General features: G+C 35.5%; 1 protein-coding gene across 2 annotated transcripts in view; it reads left to right on the plus strand.

The window, feature by feature from the left end:
- Positions 1–5,220: 5,220 nt before the first annotated feature.
- GLRA3 (glycine receptor alpha 3) overlaps positions 5,221–19,707 on the plus strand; it is a 185,273-nt gene continuing 170,786 nt past the window's right edge. For both annotated transcript variants that reach the window (XM_004610392.3, XM_012933167.2), the window contains exon 1: positions 5,221–5,737. In XM_004610392.3, the coding sequence (XP_004610449.3) occupies positions 5,667–5,737 (71 nt within the window). In that variant the 5' untranslated portion in view covers positions 5,221–5,666. The remainder of the gene's footprint in view (positions 5,738–19,707) is intronic.

A 19,707-nucleotide genomic window follows, 5' to 3' on the forward strand; every position in this document is an offset into this window, starting at 1 on the left:
GTGAAACATAAAGCATAATCACTTTATGTTTAAAAAACAAGTATTTTAAACAAAATAAGCAGTTTATTGTCATAACAATGAATTATAATTTAAATATAATCACTTAATTTGGGTTTTAGGTGTGGCCCTCCCTACAGAAACAAGTCATAGTCTACATTTCAATTAAACTTTGTGAAAGAGGGCAATTTACTCATAGCAAAATAAACTTTTGTTTGATGGCACAAAAGTAGAAGAATTTGGGCATTTTAGACAATGTCAACAGTTTATTCAACCATTACTTTTTCTTCCTCCGTTCCATAATTACATTATATTCTACAAATATTATAAATAATTATGTGTATCTTACATGTTATATAGGCTGTAATTCCTCTAGGGAAATATTTTTTTTTTCATTCAAACTATGTCCCAGAAAACAACAAAGATGGCACATATAATCAACTCATAAAAAAATAGTTTGGAAATATTTTTACAAATTGTGCCTGCTTAAAACCAAAAAATCAGGGAAAAAATAAAATATTCAGTCAATTGGGTACCTAAATTTTCTCACCATCTCATATCCATTAAGGAATTGTGCCAAATTATTCACACAATTGAGAGGAAAAATATCAATCTGTGAGTTAAAACAGTGAAATTAATTCTATAGTGGATAATAACTTTATTTTTTAACTTAAATACTCTCAAAATTAACCAAAAGCACACATATTAAACTCAAAGTTACTTTTAGAAGGTCGAGAAATCACATTGGGTGGGAGGGGAGGAAGCAACATTGTAATCTAGAAGTCTTCAATAAGTCTGTGACAAAAGAATGGTTTAAAATATATTTGAGGTAAGGAATGGAATCTAGGAAAGGCAAAACAAAAGACCAGAGAATATCTCTGTATTTGTTATTTCCTCATATATTTCTTTATCTATATTATGTGCCAGATACTGTGGCATATGGTTTCATGTTGTTTTTGTCTTCTATAATCATTCAAACTAGTGACCTTCTAATTGAATCCTAAGTTAAAGTTTTCTTCCATTACTCCGAGAGAGTGTTAAAGATATATTCTAATTAAACAGTAATAAGAATATGTATCACTTGTATCACTTGTAGTCCCATTGATCTTCGATTTGCTGGAGCGGGAGCCAGTAACGTCTCCATTTGTCCCTGTCTCGAGCTAGTGTAGCCCGATGATACCTGCTCATTCCAGGAACAGAAAGAGCCTCAAATCGTTCATTCAGAGATTTGACGAAGAAATCTGACCATCTAGTTGGAGGGCGGCCACGAGGTCTTCTGAAGTCCCATGGAATCCAGTTGGTAACAGCTCTAGTCCAGCGGTCATCTCTGAATTGCATTACATGACTGGCCTATCTGATTTTTGATGCCTTTGCAAATGAGACAGCATCCCTGATTTTTGACCGTCAACGGAGGTCAGAACACCGGATTCCTTCTCTCACTTGAGTGAGACATGATATTCCCAGCATAGCTCTTTTGATTCCTCTTTGGGATACCCTAACAGCGTTCTCATCCTGCTTGCATAGGGCCCAGGTCTCTGAGGCTTATGTTAGTGCAGGAAGAACGGTGGAATCGAAAAGATGTGCCCGGAGTTGGAGGTTCTTCATTCTCTTAACCACTTCTTCGACGGTCTTGAATGCATTCCACACTGCTCTTTTCCTCCTGCGCAGTTCTGGCACCAAGTCATTCCTCATGTTGATTTCTCTCCAGGTACACATAGCTGCTGCATTTGGAGATGTTCATTCCATTGAGAGCAAATGGAGCTTCAGGGACCAGTTCGTTTTTCATGAACATCATCTTGTTGAGATTCAGCTGCAATCCGACCTTTCCACACTAGTCGGCCAGCATTTGTGCTGCTTGGCTAATGTTTGGTGTTATGAGAATGATGTCATCAGCGAAGCGGAGGTGGTGTAATTGCCGACCGTCTATCTTCACTCCCATTCCTTCCCATTCCAGTCGTCGCATGATGTTCTCAAGGGTGGCAATATGTATTTTAATTATTTTTAAATGGCTTTATATTGCACTTTTTTGTTTGTTTGTTTGTTTTTGTTTGTCTGTTTTTGTTTGTCTGTTTGGGTACTACACTTGATGGTGCTTAGGGCTTCCTCATGGCTTTGAGCACAGGGATCACTTCTGGCAATACTCAGAGGACCATATGAGCTTCCCCAAATTGAACCCTGGTAGGCCATGTGCAAGGCAAACACCTTCCTTCCGTGTTATCTCTGTAGCTGAGACAGTTTGTGCATTTTAAAGTGGGTGTTTTATCTTTGATGAGATGTTTAGAACAATGCTTTTTAAACTGTTTTCTGACCCTAGCCTCCTTTTGACTGTGATTTTTCTTTTGTCCCCTTTCCTGTAATTTCACCCCTAATCTTATGCCATAGTCCCCATTTACATGTTTTTCACTGTGGCTCCTTAGAATATCCTGGAGAATAACAGTGTATAAAGCCAGAGACAAAAGGTTCCTTGAAAGATAATCACCATAAGTTTAAAGTAAACTTTACTACCTATTCTGATTAATGTCTAACTTATTTACTATCAATGTTTATATCAAGATCACAGTTACAAGGTCATTTAATACTAATTTGAATATATCACTAAGTAAATATAATATACCTAATATATTCTTAATGCATTCAATAAATTTTGAATCTACTATATACCAGGTATTATGGTAAGTTGTCTTAATTCTTATTCATGCTGAAAATTCAAACAAATAAATTAGGATGACAGTTTATAGTAAGTAATTTGAAGCATATGATTGTATTGTTATGAAAAATGAGGAATATGGAGATCCCAAAACATTTCTTCAATGTCACATAAGTAAGAAAATGATCAACTATATATAACTTGAAGTGATTGATTCTGTGTTTTCATACTAATGATGACATGTATAGATAATATTATCTTGCCAGCAAACTATCATGTACAAAAACTTCAGATTAATGTACACATAGACCTTTACATATTATCTATTAATCAGCTTACTTAAACACTTACTTATTGGTCTTCCTTTAGTGCCAGAGAGGTCGTTAAATTTAATTCTCTCAATGAACACACATGAAAACATTGGATTATTTTTTTTTGCAGTACCAAATTCCACCCTCAGAGCCTCAAGGTTTATTCTTTCTTACTGAGGCACATGCTGTAACACCCAACCACATACCTAGCCAATTAATATATATAACATCTATCTATCAATTTATTTATATATACATATTTATGTTATTGGTGTGCCATGCCTGCAATCTCAAGAATTACTCCTATATCTGTGCTCAAGTCACTTCTTCTGGGACTTTGGGAACCATGCATTGCAGAAAATCAGGCTGAGATCTCCTGCGTTCAAAGCATGCATTGCAGTCCACTGAACTCCAGTGCATATTTTCTAAGATACTAACTGAAGATATTTTAAATCAATTATTTTATAAAAATACCCAGTTAGTTATCCAATAAATAAGAAATCCAGATATTTAAACAGAGCAAATTTTTGTTTTGATTATGTATGGTTTTAAAACAGTAATACTATTCAAAGTAGGCCAACAGAAATGCATGTGTACCTACCAAGCTTTCAAAAAATTCATCAAAAAAGAATAAATTAAAATTGCATTAACCTTCTCAATGCACAACTATTCTCGGGCAGAATAAAAAATATTGCTTATGATATTTCTGGAAGTTTGTGATGTAAATCAGAAAAGTAATTTATTAAAAATTACAGGGATAATAATAGCAGATAAAAATAGGCCTGAGGCCAGGCAGATAGATAGTATAGCAGGTAAGGTAGGGGTTTTGCCTTGCATACAGCTGACAAGAGTTCTAATCCCTGGCATCCCAAATGCCAACCCTCCCTTCCCCAGGCACATCCAGGAGTAATTCCTGAAATCAGATCTAAGAGTAATCTCTGAGCATTTCAGGTATGCTTTTCCCCCACACAAAAAAAGATAAAAGAAGAAAAAAGAAAATAGATCAATCTTTAATTTTTCGTGGAATACAAATAAACTGATCTAGTCCTGAATAAAAAGATTTTCTCCCACTGTGCCCTCATTCAAAAGTGTTAGAAGGTGTTGACTCACACTCTTTCAGTTAAATAGAGTTACAAACTAAGTGTCAATTGTTGGGATTTAATTAAGAAGGGAGCATTGGTTAGAAAGAGTAGAAATGCTAATAGCAGGTATTTTAAATGCGAAGATAGTTAAGAGACTGAGTAAGGCTCTCAGAATAAATAGCTGAGTTTTGGAGAAAAGCATACATTTACTGTAGTGAATACTTTAATCCTAACCGACAGTAAATAAAACCATTATAAAGGCCTTATAATATAGACTTTAAAATTTTAACATGCTATTTTGAAATGTAAGAAAAGGTACATATACACACTTTCTTGCCATTTCTACAAGACCCCTTGTAAATTGTGAGTGGGTGGGGCTTGGAGGGGGATAGGAGAGAGACAAGAGATGACTGAGAAAAAAAAATGCACCATATGACCTTCTTATCCTTTTCATTTGAATTACCACTGAGATATAGAAAATGTGTATGGGGGAAAAAGTGACAGGAAGCGCTGTACCTCTGGAGCTGTCTCTCTAGATACCCCGTTTTCATCTTTCTGGAATCCTTTCTATGGTTGAAGTTAAAACTCAACTTACTCGAGTTAGACAACTCTGCTTCCCAGGCCAAACCAGGCCAGCAATTGTGCAAGAATTCTATTAGCAGCTCATTTTCCCTCCGTGCTGGTGTTCAGGCATCGCTTTCTCTCTCTCTCCTAGCCCTTTCTAAGGATCTGGGTTTCCTGCAGATTTTGATTCTTGCAATGCAGCGTAAAGTCGAAAGACTGGGGGAGGGGGGTGTGGGGTGGAGGGCGGGGGGCGGGGGAAGAGTTAAATAAAAAATCCCTCATTACTCGCATGCACTTTTTTCCTGAAAATGAACAATGGGAGGCTCCCTCAAGCACAGTAGCAGTCGGATTCTGTCACCTGATGCTCAACAGCCTCAGAATCTCTGTTCCTTTCCACTCAGAGTCACCAGTCGTGCGACAGGCTTTGTACCAGTTACTCAATGCTTTTTTTTTTTTTTGCTTTGCTTTGCTTTGCTTCGCTTTTTTCCAACGAGGAAACGCTAAGCACCACCTTCCCGGGTGAGTGGCCTGTCATTCTGCTCCGCTGTGAGGTGGTGATTGGCGGCTGGGCCTGTGTGGTTGGGCCCCGCCCCCTCTTCCCTTTGCCGCGCTGGCGGTCTCAGCTTTTCCCCTAAAGGTGGAGAGTGGGATTCGGGCTGGACGCGCTGGGAGCAGGTGAAGAAGCATCGGGCTCCCGCTCCGCTTTCTCTTCTGGTGGGTCTGAGTCAAGAGCAAAGGACGGAGATTCTTGCTCGGCCTCCTGAGCTTCAGAGAACTGTTGCCCCGAACCCAGGCACTTTGCCCTATCTCATCTCCCCCTGGCACATCTGCAGCCAGTCCCCGTGCATCTATCTGCTGGTGCTCAGGGCTCCGGGAAGGGGTGGACCGGGGGCAGCTCAGGTGCTGGCGAGCGCCGGGCTGGCTCGGAGCGAGGGAGCTGTCCGGGGTGCTGAAGCTTTCCGCCAACACAACGGGGCGTTGTGTTGCACGTTTTCGCTCCAGGTTCTCTCCCGGCCCATGCCTTGGATAAAATTCATTGCAGAATCGTGAAGATCTCGACGTATCATGGCCCAAGTGAGACACATTCGAACGTTAGTTTCGGGATTTTACTTCTGGGAAGCGGCACTGTTACTCAGGTGAGTCCACTCTATTTAACAGTTGGGCAACTCATTCTGCCTGTGTGCTAGCTTGTACCCATTTGGTCATGGATGCGACAATAGACTTGTTGGAAGAGTCTTTAAAGTCTTGTTGTCTTATCCTAAAACACAGTCGCAGTATATTGAGCGAGGTATTTGCAAAAAATGTAACTTTGCTCTGTTTTCACTCATAGTGCATTTTAGTCACCGGCATATTATGTTATTTGCAGACTACGTTAGGGGGAAAATTTTTTTTAAACCTAGGCTGTTCTTAACAAATCGCTTTTAGAGGTTTTAATTTTTTTTAAATATTATAAACTATGGATGTTACTCTCATTTTAAAAGTTGCAAAATAACAATAAAATGGAGCATTAATAACTTTTTAAAAGACAGTATTGCTAGAATCAAATCATTTGTCAATCAAAGAAATTTCAGACACTTCTAATATGTTTCAGATGAGAGGGGAAAGGCCTACATATTACTATATTTTAATGAAAACTTTGTGTAATTTCTGGTTATTCTGAGGTAATTCACAGAAGCAAAATTATAAATAAGTTATATGTGTTTTATGTCAATAATTGATGAAAATAATAGCATAAGAAATATATGAGCAATTCATATATTTTATGAAATTATTTTTTATATATAATGCACTTCAGAAATTATCATGGAAGGGAAACAAGATAAAATCAAACAAAATTTGACTCCTGACTCCTATTATAAATAAATAATGCAAAAATAAACTACTGCTCAATAATTTTTAAACCATCAGTATAAATTTGACTATTATTTTTATAGTTCACAAACGTTTCAAGATGATGTCAAATAATTAAAGTAACTAAGTATTAATTGATTCCTATCTGAAAATACATTTTGATGACAGTTTTTCAGAGTTGAGCACCTTCATAAAACCATAATTATAGAAAATTGCATAATTTTGATATGTGTATAATACTAGAAACTTGTTGTGAGTTTATTATATTTGGAATGTTTATTTTTTTGAAAGGATTAAATCATTGTAGGTTTTTGTAGAGACTGCATTCAACAGTGCTGGGAGTAAGAAAACTACTCCTAGTGGTGCTCCTAAGCCATCACAGTTATCCTTGCATGTAGCTGGAGGGAAAGATGCAGTGCTGGAGTTACGGGAATCAAACTCAGGGCCCCAAACATTGCTAGACTTCTGTTCTACTGCTTTAATAATATCCCAGCCTGACTTAAATGATTGCAAGTTGAAAAATATTCTGACAGTAATTTTTGTGACTTTAGTAATTTTTGTGACATTATAACTCTCACAAAGTGTACAAATGTATCAGTCAAAGCAAAGTGTGTATAACTTTTATGTTATTTTCTTTAAAGGAGCAAAGAATTTCAGAGATAGTGATTATTTTGCTACACTTATTTTTTAGTACCTTAGAGTTTAATCTGTGTCTTTATATTCTTTATATACTTTTTAAGGGAAAATAGTTTAGTTGATTTAGATTCAGCAAATTCAATGTTAATATCTAAGATTTAGCAAGTTTAAGGTCAACAATGTCAGATTTGAATCATGGTAATTATAAGAGTAAAAATGTAATCTCAGATATTTTATTTTATAACTAAATACTCTTTTGTCTCTAGACAAAATATTGATTGAAATCTAGAAATCTATAAGAATTGTTTTTCATATGGCCAAAATCATTACTTTATTTTCATTTAAACTAAATAATTTTAGCCCAAAAATACTTTTTATAAAGAAAAAAATTTTAATAATTTGTAAAGGACACCCCAATATCAGTAAGGAATTACTGTGACATATATTCTCTGTGAACATTTCTCCTTTCATAAATCTATCAAAATATTCATCTTAGACTAATTAGCCATAGATGGAATTAACTCAATATTCTATGAAGATTTTTAGCCATATTTATGTCAATGCTTATTTGTCTTCAGTGATGACCCTTGAAAGATAATTTTTTATAGTAAAGAAAGTGATATTCCATCTACTAGAAACATTTAATTTAAAAAGAACCTTATGCAATTAGTCATTATTTCCTAAGTTTCTCTGTGATATACTGAGCAAGAATAAAATAACCAAAGTAAAAAACAAGACAATAAGAGCATTTACATTAATTAATCAATGTGTCTTTAATATTTTCATGGCAATTTGAATTAAATAATTTACAAAACTTTTCACAAATTCTAAGATTTATAAATTTATAAAAATTTCTATTGAGATACAACATACTGACAGATAAGTGTACAGATAACAAGTTTCCATATAAAATTTCAAAAGGTAACACAGCAAAGTACAGAGGTCAGAGATTAAGTAGTGACATTGGTCTTATTGGAGAGATACTCACCCTGCACCCACCTTCCATGATACCCATTTTTTAGACACTACGTCGATCTACTATACATATTATGTTAACCCACACAACAATAAATGCAGTTTTCTGATTTTTTGGTGAGCTATTGGACCACACCAGGCAGTGCCCAGGGGTTATTCCTGGGCTGTGCATGCAGTGATCACTCCTGGAAAAAGTCAGGGGACATAATGGGGTGCTAGGGTCCAAAACTTGGTCAGTCTTATGCAAAATGAACACTCTGCATCTGTATGTTTCTCAGCCCAGTTTTGCTCTATAAAAATACTCATTTGGGCTTAATTTACAAAACATGTTTATGCATTTTCTGTCTTTGAATTTATCTTGTTTATACTCATACTATGTAGTATTCCATTTGAAGAACATATCCCAAGTTAACAATCATCCTATTGATGAAAATTTGTATCTTTTTCAAATTATGAACATTTCTGACACCTTTTGTTAATATATATGACTATATATAAGTATTTATACATTTAGAAAATGGTAGGGGTTTGTTTCAATTGCTGAATTGCAGAATGTGTTTTTTTTTTTTGCTCTTTGGGTCACACCTGGTGATGCACAGGGGTTAATTCCTGGCTCTGCACTCAGGAATAACCCCTGGCAGTGCTCAAGGGACATGTGCAATGCTGGGAATCGAACCCAGACCTGCCTCGTGCAAGGCAAATGCCTTACCCACTGTGCTATCACTCCAGCCCCTTGAGAATGTGTTTTAATATACTCAGCTTTACCAGAAGTTGCTGTGTTTGTGCCATTTACACTGTTATCAACAACATAAGAAACACCCTGTTGCTACTATATGTATGAAAATTAATCAGTGAAATATCATTATAAAAATTTGTAACATATACTTGAATTTTTACTGCAAGCTCATATTTTAGCTCTTGATCTTTGCATAATTTCTGCAGCTAGTGAATGAACTTTAATAAGGCAAAACAGCACAAAATTATTATAGCACTTTTAGTTACAAGTTGATTAAAACATTGATTTAATGTATTAATTACCAGACTATGTCAGCTATGAAATATAATTTTTAAATAAAACTTTCAAGAGAATTATTCTTAATAAACATAATTGAGAAAATCTTATAAACTGATATAAAAAATAGGAATTTCCAAGTGGTGAAACTGTTTAAAATTTTACTTTACTCAGAGATTGCTGTTTTATGAACATTCCTTATATGGATTTTGGGTTCTAGTGCTCATATTATTAAAATAAAGAACAAAATCCCAGTGTTTGACTTTCTTTGAAATGCAGATAAGTGACGACTATGAAAAGCTTTCATAACAAAATTTAAAAACAAAGGGTCTGCCAAAATTTGTAGAAATTGATTCTTTTCATAGCTTATAATTTATTTATGTTTTTATTATGTGATACCAACACAGATTTGCAACTTGAGTTTAATATGGTACATTATTTTAAAAACTAAGCATGTATAGTTCAGATTTTAAAATAATCACATGTAAATTTTTTTCCTTGCTTCAAAGCTTAAGGAAAACAATTTGGCAGAGTGTTGTGTTCTTATTTTTGTTAAGTTTTGGAGGAAGGGGAAAATTCTTTCTACATTAGTCCTGTATTCTTTCTTTTTCTTTTTTTTTTTTTTGCTTTTTGGGTCACACCTGGCATTGCATAGGGGTTCCTCCTGGCTCTGCATTCAGGAATTACTCCTGGCAGTGCTCAGGGGACCATATAGGATGCTGGGAATTGAACCCAGGTCAGCCTCATGCAAGGCAAATGCCCTATCCACTGTACTATCTCTCCAGCCCCTAGCTCTGTATTCTTATGTAGGAGATTAAAGAAAAATATTACAAACCTTTTACTTTAATGGTCACATGTGTGCATGTGAGTGAGTGTGAATCAGTGTGAGTAAAGCTGAGTATGCAGCACGATAACAATACACACTTTTAGCAAATGAAATTTGTAATCCTCGAATTTCCAAAAGAGAAATGCACATGAAAAACTTAAAAAATTAAAGCACTTGCAGTAACAACTGAAGAACTTTGTAGCTGAATTCTAATTTCTTTCACATAATGTTGAACAACCAACCACCGTTAGCCTAGAATTATTGGGCTTATATAAGAAGCAACTTGTCTATCCAAGAGCTTACTTATGTCTTACTATTTTTCTAACATGTCTCTCTGAAGTGATCATCCTATAAACTTGAAAATTTCAAGCATCATATACTTCTCTGCCTCAGTAATAAAATGCTATGAAACAATTTTAATCTCTTTTTTTGTGTGTATTTTTAACTAAAACATAAGATAGTTGGACCTGGGAGATAGTTAAAAGAGCCGTAACATATGCCTGATATGCTGGAGGCAAGTACTTTCATTCAAACTTTGGAACTGATGATTGATTTTTCAGTGATACCAGGTTGAGGCCTGGTAGTTTACAGCACAAATGGGCCAGCAGAGAATTGAATCATCAGGACCACACTCCTTGGCTATCTATCTCTAAAGGTAGATCCCTAAATATCATGAGTTTTACTAGAGAGTTCCCCAATTTTAGTCATAATGAACTTGTAACTTATTTGTATCCCGTATACTACCAATGTTTTTTTCAATGACTGGACCTAGAGCCAGAGCTTAGTATATGACACATAAAAATATGCTATACCTCTGAATTCATTCCCAGCTCCTGTGTCCCTAAGAACATTTCTATTTGTATTTTGGTATTAATTTGTTATCCTTTCCTTCCTTAAAATCAACCACCCAAATATTAAAACATATGTGTTGAATCATGACTACAGATAACCTTTTCCATGCAATTAGCTGCTACAGGTGGAAAACTCAAACTTCAAATTCAAAGTGCCAGAGCATTATACTGCAATCTCTTTGCACTGCCTAAAAGTGAACCGAGTAATGAGTATATTTCAGATACAGTGTTATAACTTTTAACAGCATACCGCTCTAGAAAGAAGAACATCTGACCTTACTTTCAAATGTATGTTTTATATTTTTCATTCATATCTTCTCTCCTTGTTAATTGTAAGTGCCATAAAGTTTTTTATTATAAAAACTTTATTTTGTTTTTATAATATTTAAAAAGTGGCATACATGGAGTAGATATCCAGTAAACAAGAAATAAAATTGTCTGTCTCATCTGTCTGTTACTACCATTTAAATTGTATTCAAATCTGCTATGACTTGAAGTCTTGTGTTCATGATTACATAAAAGATTCAAAATCAAACAAATCTCTTTAGAAGACATTACATTATCTGAGAAGAGATGGTGAAAACAGAAGTTGACAGCTTCCAGTGGAAAAATCATAGGCTTGCATTTATTTAATACTGTTAGGTATTTCAGTTTGTATTGTTTCTAAATCTTTCTCAATGCATTGTTTCTCAATCTTTATTTTCCCTCACAACCTCTGAACAAAATAAAATTAGATTTTAGACATTTCTCCTGATACTTTTTTAGACATTGCTCTCATTATATTACAATGCCCTCATGAAACTATGTTATTGGATTATATATTTTCTATATCATATGTAGTTTGCAAGTATAGATGTGATGTTCCATAGCATAATATCTGAACTTTAAACATATTAATATAATTTTTCACCTCACCAAGATAAAGAGTGTGAAGTAATATCGCTCTGGTTTAGAATCAGTACTCTTGTTGCTGTTTTTTCATTATACTATTTTCACTAGAGTATCACTGTATCACTGTCATCACTGTCATCCCATTGTTCACAGATTTATTCGAGTGAGCACCAGTAACGTCTCTATTACACTCAGCCCTGAGATTTTAGCAGCCTACTTTTACTCATCTTTCCCAACAATTGGGGGCTCTTTCAGGGTCAGGAGAATGAGACTTATCATTAATTTTATACACTATACACTATATACACTATACACTATATATATACATACTATATATACACACTATGTATATATATATATACACACACACACACTATATACACACACTATATACACACACTAACTCTATACACTAGAATATAGCTTTTGTAATTTTGGGTCATGACCAAGAAGTCAAGTGAGAAAGCAATTATTGACTTGTCTTGAATTTAATTTTCACTTCTCACTTTTCCAAAGTGAATAGTTGGCATTACTTTTCAATTACTACCCTTAAAGATAAATTAATTTTAAAAACATTAGATATATCTAAGACTGTCTTTGAGCATAAATCCATCCAATTTTAGTTTCCAGAAAACACTAGTCATTCCATCAGTAAATTTTACATCACTCCTGAGGCTACTAACATCACTATTAAATAATTTTCAGAACTTCATACAACTGTCTTCTTAAAAATATCTTGGAGATATTTTAAGTTAAATAAACTTTATATAATTTAGGATCTCTTGATTTTCTTTTGCTTTTAGTGTTAAATTTAAAAGTATATATAATACATATATATATATATATATATAAGAGTGTGTGTGTAGATATATATTGAGCTGGGCAACAGTGGCAACAGTGCCCTGATGATACTTTCAGCTCTATGTTTGGGGGGCCATGTTGTGCTGGGGATTAGACCAAAGTTGACCCTCATATCAGGCAAGCACCTTAACCCCTATATAATTTCTCTGGCTTTATAATTTTTAAGTTAAATGTATTGCTATTAATTTCTGCAAATTTTATCTTCTTGGCAAAATCAAACTATCCGTTTCAAGTATTTTCATGTATCCAACTGTGGACCAGTCCATCTGGCCCCTGTTTTACCCATCCTTGCATATTGATCTCATACTATGTTGTTTTTTTTATATTTCACAAATGTTCTTTTTATATTCCCACAAATGAGTGCAGTCATTCTGTGTATATCCTTCTCCTTCTGAGTCATTTCACTCAGCATAATCGTCTCCACCTTCATTTATAAGAAAATTTCATGACTTCATTTTTCCTCGTGGCTGTATAGTATTCCATTGTGTAGATGTTCCACAATTTCTTAACCCAGTCATCTGTTCTTAGGCACTCAGGTTGCTTCCAGATTCTGGCTATTGTGAATCGGGCAGTTGGATAGACAAATGACAACTATGACAATAATATTTGAAATGATCCCTTTAGACAAGAACTGAATGCTGAAAGTAGGTAGAGATATACGTGATAACCTTTCAGTATCTGTATTTCAAACAATAATGCTCAAAATAATAAAGAAAGTGGGAAGGGAGGAAACTTTTATGCCATAGAAACAGATGGGGCAGGATAGGAGGGGACATTGGTGGTGGGAAATGTACACTGATGAAGGGATGGATGTTGGAACATTGTACTACTGAAATCCAATCATGAAAATCTTTGTAACTGTATTTCTCACAGTAATTCAATTTAAAAAATTTAAAAATAGATAAAAGCAATTTTATTTAAAGACATTCAATATGGCCAAACACTGAGAACACAAAGAAAGCTTAAGATGTTATTTATTGATCAAGAGCTTATGATTTATATGGAAAGATGAAGCAAGTGGAAGAACCAGCAAGGATATAAGAATCAGAGTAATTTCATAGGATTAATGACTTTTTAAGATTAGTATATCATTATGATTTGATTGATTAAAAATATAAAACAATAAATGATTTTTCCAACATCATGTAAGGATCAGTTGTATTAATCACATGCACACAAAAGTTTCAAGTAGACAGTTTTCTCAAGAATAATTGAAAGTGATCTTTCTCTGCTACTAGTATTTATGAGGGAATTTAGTTGAAGATTGGTGCTTTTTCTCTTTTGTCTCAATTTCATTTGTCTATAGTCATGTATTTATCTACTTGCTTCCTTGGTAATATTTTTACAGAAAAAAATTTTTCAAAAGAGTGTACTATATTTTTTCACTTCCTTCTACTCACTCGTTCTTTTGTTCCTGTATACACACTCCATCTATAAGTAATGAAGCCGTATTGACCCTCTCCACTGTGATTTCTTCTCTTTCAAACACTGGAAAAATGAGAATAATGCTTCATATAATACTATCATTCACAATAACATCTTGTTATATGCCCTAAATAGTAAGAGAATCAATTAATAGGCAATCTAAATAAAAGTCAAATAAATTTTACCCATTCTCAAGACTTAATATTTAAATTCTTATGATTGATTTTATTACAGTTCTGGGATCAGAATTATGGATATGCTTTCAATTCTCTCAACAATGAGAACCACTGATATCTTGGAGCATTGTATTTTCCTTTAGATCTGTTGATAGATGCATTTCAAGTTTTTAAGACCTAAAGTGACAGTCAAAAGTTTTGTGGAATAATGATTTACTTTAACTGGCAATTATTGAAAATATCATGATAACCACCAAAATGAGTAATAATTTTAACAATTGAGAAAAAAAAATATCTCTGCTGAAACAGAAAAGACCATAAATCCTCTCTAAAGGAGGGAATTTAAATAGACCCTAAGCATAAGACGGAATAAGAGTGGGTAAATTCGTGAAGCGTTCCATATTTTTTGGGAGTCCTGGAGCGATAGTACATCGGGTAGGGTGTTTGCCTTGCATGCAGTCGACTGGGTTCGGTTCCTCCATCCCTCTCAGAGAGCCTGGCAAGCTACCCTCCATCCCTCTCAGAGGGCCCGGCAAGCTACTGAGAGTATCCCACCCGCACGGCAGAGCCTGGCAAGCTACCCGTGGCGTATTCGATATGCCAAAAACAGTAACAACAAGCCTCACATGGGAGACATTACTGGTGCCTGCTCGAGCAAATGGATGAACAGTGGGAGTACAGAAGTAAAAGCATTGCAGGCAGGAAAAGAGTGTCCAGGCCCTCAACCATGCAAGAGGGTCTCCAGGACCATACATTTAGAGGTGACTAGAGACCCTTAGAGTGCCAGAGCTAAAACTGAGGTCAGCCGCATGTAAGGCATATGCTTTAACCCCAGTACTACCTCAGACATGTTATGGCAATGTTTAACATTTCTATCACAAAAGCCTTTAGTTGTTTTTTTTTCTAATATATGATTTATTTGTGTTATGGTATATTTCCTATTGAAAATTTGAATGATTATTATATAGTGTTAAGAAATAATCACTTTACTCAAACAGCTTCTCTGCTGCAAAATATTTCATTAGCATCACTTAATTGTAGAAAAAATATCCTGTCCTGCTGATGTCAATAAATTTCATTTTATTATTTCATATTTATATCCTGTTATGTGTGAAAAGTCTTAGAACTGATGCTTTATTAACTTAAGCATTAAACAAAAATTGAAAAAAAATGAGATCAAGGTGATACTTCCGTGGCAAGAGCACAGAGTTTTTACATGGGAACCGGAACGGTCTTTGCTTCCTGATTAGCACATGGTCCCAAAAGAACCTTTATAGGAACTTCAAGCACTGTGTTATCTCAACCCACTGCCAGGTATATACCCCAAATCCAAATAACAAAAAACGGTTTTGGATTCAAAAATGATAGATTTATGAATTTTCATGGTTTAAAAGCAGTTATTGTATATAATTGATCTTGACTCCCCAATGCTACATTAAAAAGTATTTTCAATAATAAAATTCTTTTTGAAGATAATATTTGCATTAACTCTATTATAAAACTAGGAAACCCATCCTCACGTTTGGCTTTTTAAAAGTAGTTTGGGCTTGGCTTTGCCCTGGGCTTACCCCTGACTCTGTACTCAGGAATCATCTCTGGTGGTGATTGGGGGTCAGACATAAGTAGGGGATCGAACACAGGTTGCTCACTATGCAGGTCAAGTGCCCTACCAGCGGTATTCTCTTCCTAGTCCATGATAGTTTTTTGTGTATCATGTCCTATTATCCAGTAAAAATAGATGAGCTGCCATTGTCCTTAAACCTCCTATTTATACATAACAGAGGGATTATATGAACAAGACATTGTAAATCTCTCTCTCTGCCCCCCTTCTCTCTCTTGTTCTTTTGTAACAAACTAAAAATACTTTAAAATACTATGAAATCCTTTAAGAAGAAAAAAACCACTGAAATTTAGAGTTATCTCTTTCTTAAATTATTAAATCATCAAAGAGGCTGCTAAAAACCTCCAGTGCTTTCTACTGAGACTATTGCATAGAATTAAGTTTCATGGACATGTACATTGCCTTTTTTACAGTTGGCACTTAAATATAATCCAAAACCCATACTCTGTCATTCAAAAGCAAAATTGAAGTCTTTGTTTTTCAAATGAGTCCAAGTTCTCAGTATATCAATACATTCACATATACTCTCATCTAGCTTTTTTGTTGTTGTTGATTTTAATGATTTTAAAGGTTTAGTGTTGCATGCACCAGTAGCTCAGTTTATTTTTATTACTAATACACCACTACAGGTGCTGGAGGAATAGAATTGGATGTGAAGGTAGGGATGCCTTCAGTGCCACGCATGCAGCCAAATTTGGTTCAATCTCCAGGGTTGCATATGTACCACATAACACTGCCAGGAGTGATTCATGAGCAGAGTCAGGAGGAAGCCCTGAGATCATGGACTCCAAACCCAAGCTTCTTTTCCCAAAGAAAGACTCTATTATAGACTATACCACCATTTATTGGCTATACTGTTCTTCATTTGGGTTGTTTACAGTGTTTTGCGATGATATAATGAAGTTTTCATAAAATGTTGGCTTGGAAAGATAGACTGCAAGAGAATTTAATTTAGAAAAAATAAAAGATATTTTATGTAGAGATATTAATCTCATAATTTGACTAATATGCTTTTCAGCTTGAATTTCCATTGCTTTAGGAATATCATCATCATCATTTTCATCCCACTGATCAACAATTTGCTCGAGCGGGCACTAGTAACGGTCTCCATTCATCCTAGCCCTGAGATTTTAGCAGCCTCTCTTTACTCATCCTTCCCAACAGTGCCGCACTGGGGGCTCTTTCAGGGTCAGGGGAATGAGAACCCATCATTGTTACTGTATTTGGCATATTGAATACACCATGGAGAGCTTGCCAGGCTCTGCTGTGTGGTCAGGATGCTCTCGGTATCTTGCCAAGTTCTCTAAGAGGGAGAACTAGGCTATAAGAGGTCGCGCGACCATGAATACAGAGACTATAAATCAAATAATATTTAAAAAAAACAGTTAACAGAAGAATGTCTATAATTTTATGTAGCACTGTCATCCTGTTCTTCATTGAATTGCTCGAGCAGGCACCAGTAACATCTCCATTGTTAGACGTATTGTTAACTGTTTTTGGCATATCAAATACGCCATGGGTAGCTCTGCTGTGTGGGTGGGATACTCTCGGTAGCTTTCTGGGCTCTCCAAGAAGGATGGAGGAATCGAACCCGGATCAGCCACGTGCAAACGCGAAACTGCTGTGCTATCCTACCCTCTCCAGTCGTATAATACGTAAAAAAAAAAAGTTGAATAAAACAAGCTGCAAAAACATTAAATGTTGTCTATTCAGGCCTCTAATTAGTAGGTGATTTTGCCTTTTAACAACAACAAAAACAACCGATCTTACCGTAAGAAGCAAAAATGTAAGAGAATTGTCAGAATGTAAGAGAAATGTAAGATGTAAGATAATTGCGGCTCTAAATTTCACCTACCAACTTACCAGAGAAAACTGGTGTTTTTACTTCCAATTCAGAAGGTTCTCAGGAAAATAGTCATCTTTTGAAAACTCTACACTAGAAGAGCTATGTATTATCTCCATCATGGACCACACAGCAACCTTGTAGGCTACATACTGTTACTTTTTTTTTAATACAACCTTTTATATGGTGTGTGTGGGTGTAGTGTTTACAAAATGGATATGGTCACAGTGGTAGTGTGCCTGCCTGTATTCTAAACCAATAAAGGTAACCCAATATAATAAAGCAAACACATTTTAGCAAATCTTGGAGAGAAGATTTAATAGAAATAATAAATAAATAATCTGCAGATATGTGAGTTTGCATTTATTCTGTAACACAGAATGGTTTGGGGGAACTCAGTACCATTATTCATTTTGCAAATTACAAAACCATCCTTCTTGATTGAGTAGTAGGCTCCAGTCTAAGAACACCAATATTTTTTGGGGGGTGGGGTGGGAAGTCACATCCTGTAATGCTCAGGGGTTAGTTCTGGCTCTGCACTCTGGGATCACTCCTGGTAGTGGCTCAGGTGCCATATGGGAAGATGGGGATTGAACCCAGGTCGACTGTGTTCAAAGATAAGCACTCTACCCACTGAACCTTCTCTCTGGACCCAAAACACCTAATTTTTAATTAGATACATCAAAGTCCCCACACAGTCCAACTATAAAGTACCAAACTATCAAAAATTTAATTAAGAAAACAGAACATACTTTAATATTTTATAAATGTAATACCTGCTAAAAGTTGTGGAAGAACTATATAATCAGTATAGTTTATTAGACTCTAGGTTCCCTGACATAAAAATCAGTGCATTCTCAGAACATGATACACTGTAACAGAGACAATTCTACCTACAGTAACACTTCCTTAGCTTTAGGAACAGAAAAATTTAATTACAAAATTAAATTTTTCTTGTATAATCTATGCTGCAAATTGGCATATACAGTAACCATACATATACACACATAGAATTATCTGTTTTATAGTGAAACAGTTTTATAAGTGCATATACCACTACTTAAGGGGGAACCCCTCAAACTACAATTATATAGAGTCCTTTTCTAAATTCACAAATCAGAAATGTGATCCTCTCTAATTAGAAAACAGGCTAAGCATTGCAGCTATAGCATCTGACTTTATTTACTATAAATATTCTCTATTGCACAAATATGCTTTCTTCTAAAATCCACTGTAGGGATAGATGTAAAAAGAGTTAAGTGCACAGAGATCTAAAAGGAATTACCAGGCTACTTACTCATTGCTACATTCAACTGCCATCATTTGTGAGGAACAGGAAGTGTAGAATAAATTTTCCTTAGGAAATATTATTTTCCCAGACAGAAGAAATAGAGGAGGAAAGGGAAGAAAGGAAAAATGTGAGGAAGTGAGCGATCGAGAGAGGGAGAGAGGGAAGCAGGGAGGTTGGGAGAGAGGAAGGAAGGAAGGAAGGAAGGAAGGAAGGAAGGAAGGAAGGAAGGAAGGAAGGGAGGGAGGAAGGGAGGAAGGAAGGAAGGAAGGAAGGGAGGGAGGAAGGGAGGAAGGAAGGAAGGAAGGAAGGGAGGAAGGAAGGAGGAAGGAAGGGAGGGAGGGAGGGAGGGAAGGGAGGAAGGGAGGGAGGGAGGGAAGGGAGGAAGGGAGGGAGGGAGGGAGGGAGGGAGAAGGAAGGAATTTGCCAATACTTCTGTTCTGAAAGTTTTTTTGTTTGTTTGTTTTTTATTGAATCACCATTAGAAAAGTTACAAAGCTTTCAGGTTTAAGTCTCTGTCATACAATGATCAAATACCCATCCCTTCACCAGTGCACATGTTCCACCACCAAGAACTCCAATATATCTCCCATTCTACTCCCCACCCTGCCTGTGTGGCTGATTTTCACTTTACTCTCTCTTTACTTTGATTACATTCAATATTTCAACAGAAAACTCACTATTATTATTTGGAATTTCCCCCCAACAATCAGACCTGTCAAAAAGGCATCATTTGATAATTTGTTTTCCATTGCTGAGAATGAAGAGCATATGAGATCATGCGGCTGCGACAGTGTCCACCTGATTTTGGATTTCTGGTATTTTAGTAATTAAGTCCAGAGAAATTTCT

The sequence above is a fragment of the Sorex araneus genome, chromosome 1 (genome assembly GCF_027595985.1).
Source record: "Sorex araneus isolate mSorAra2 chromosome 1, mSorAra2.pri, whole genome shotgun sequence".
NCBI lineage: Eukaryota > Metazoa > Chordata > Mammalia > Eulipotyphla > Soricidae > Sorex > Sorex araneus.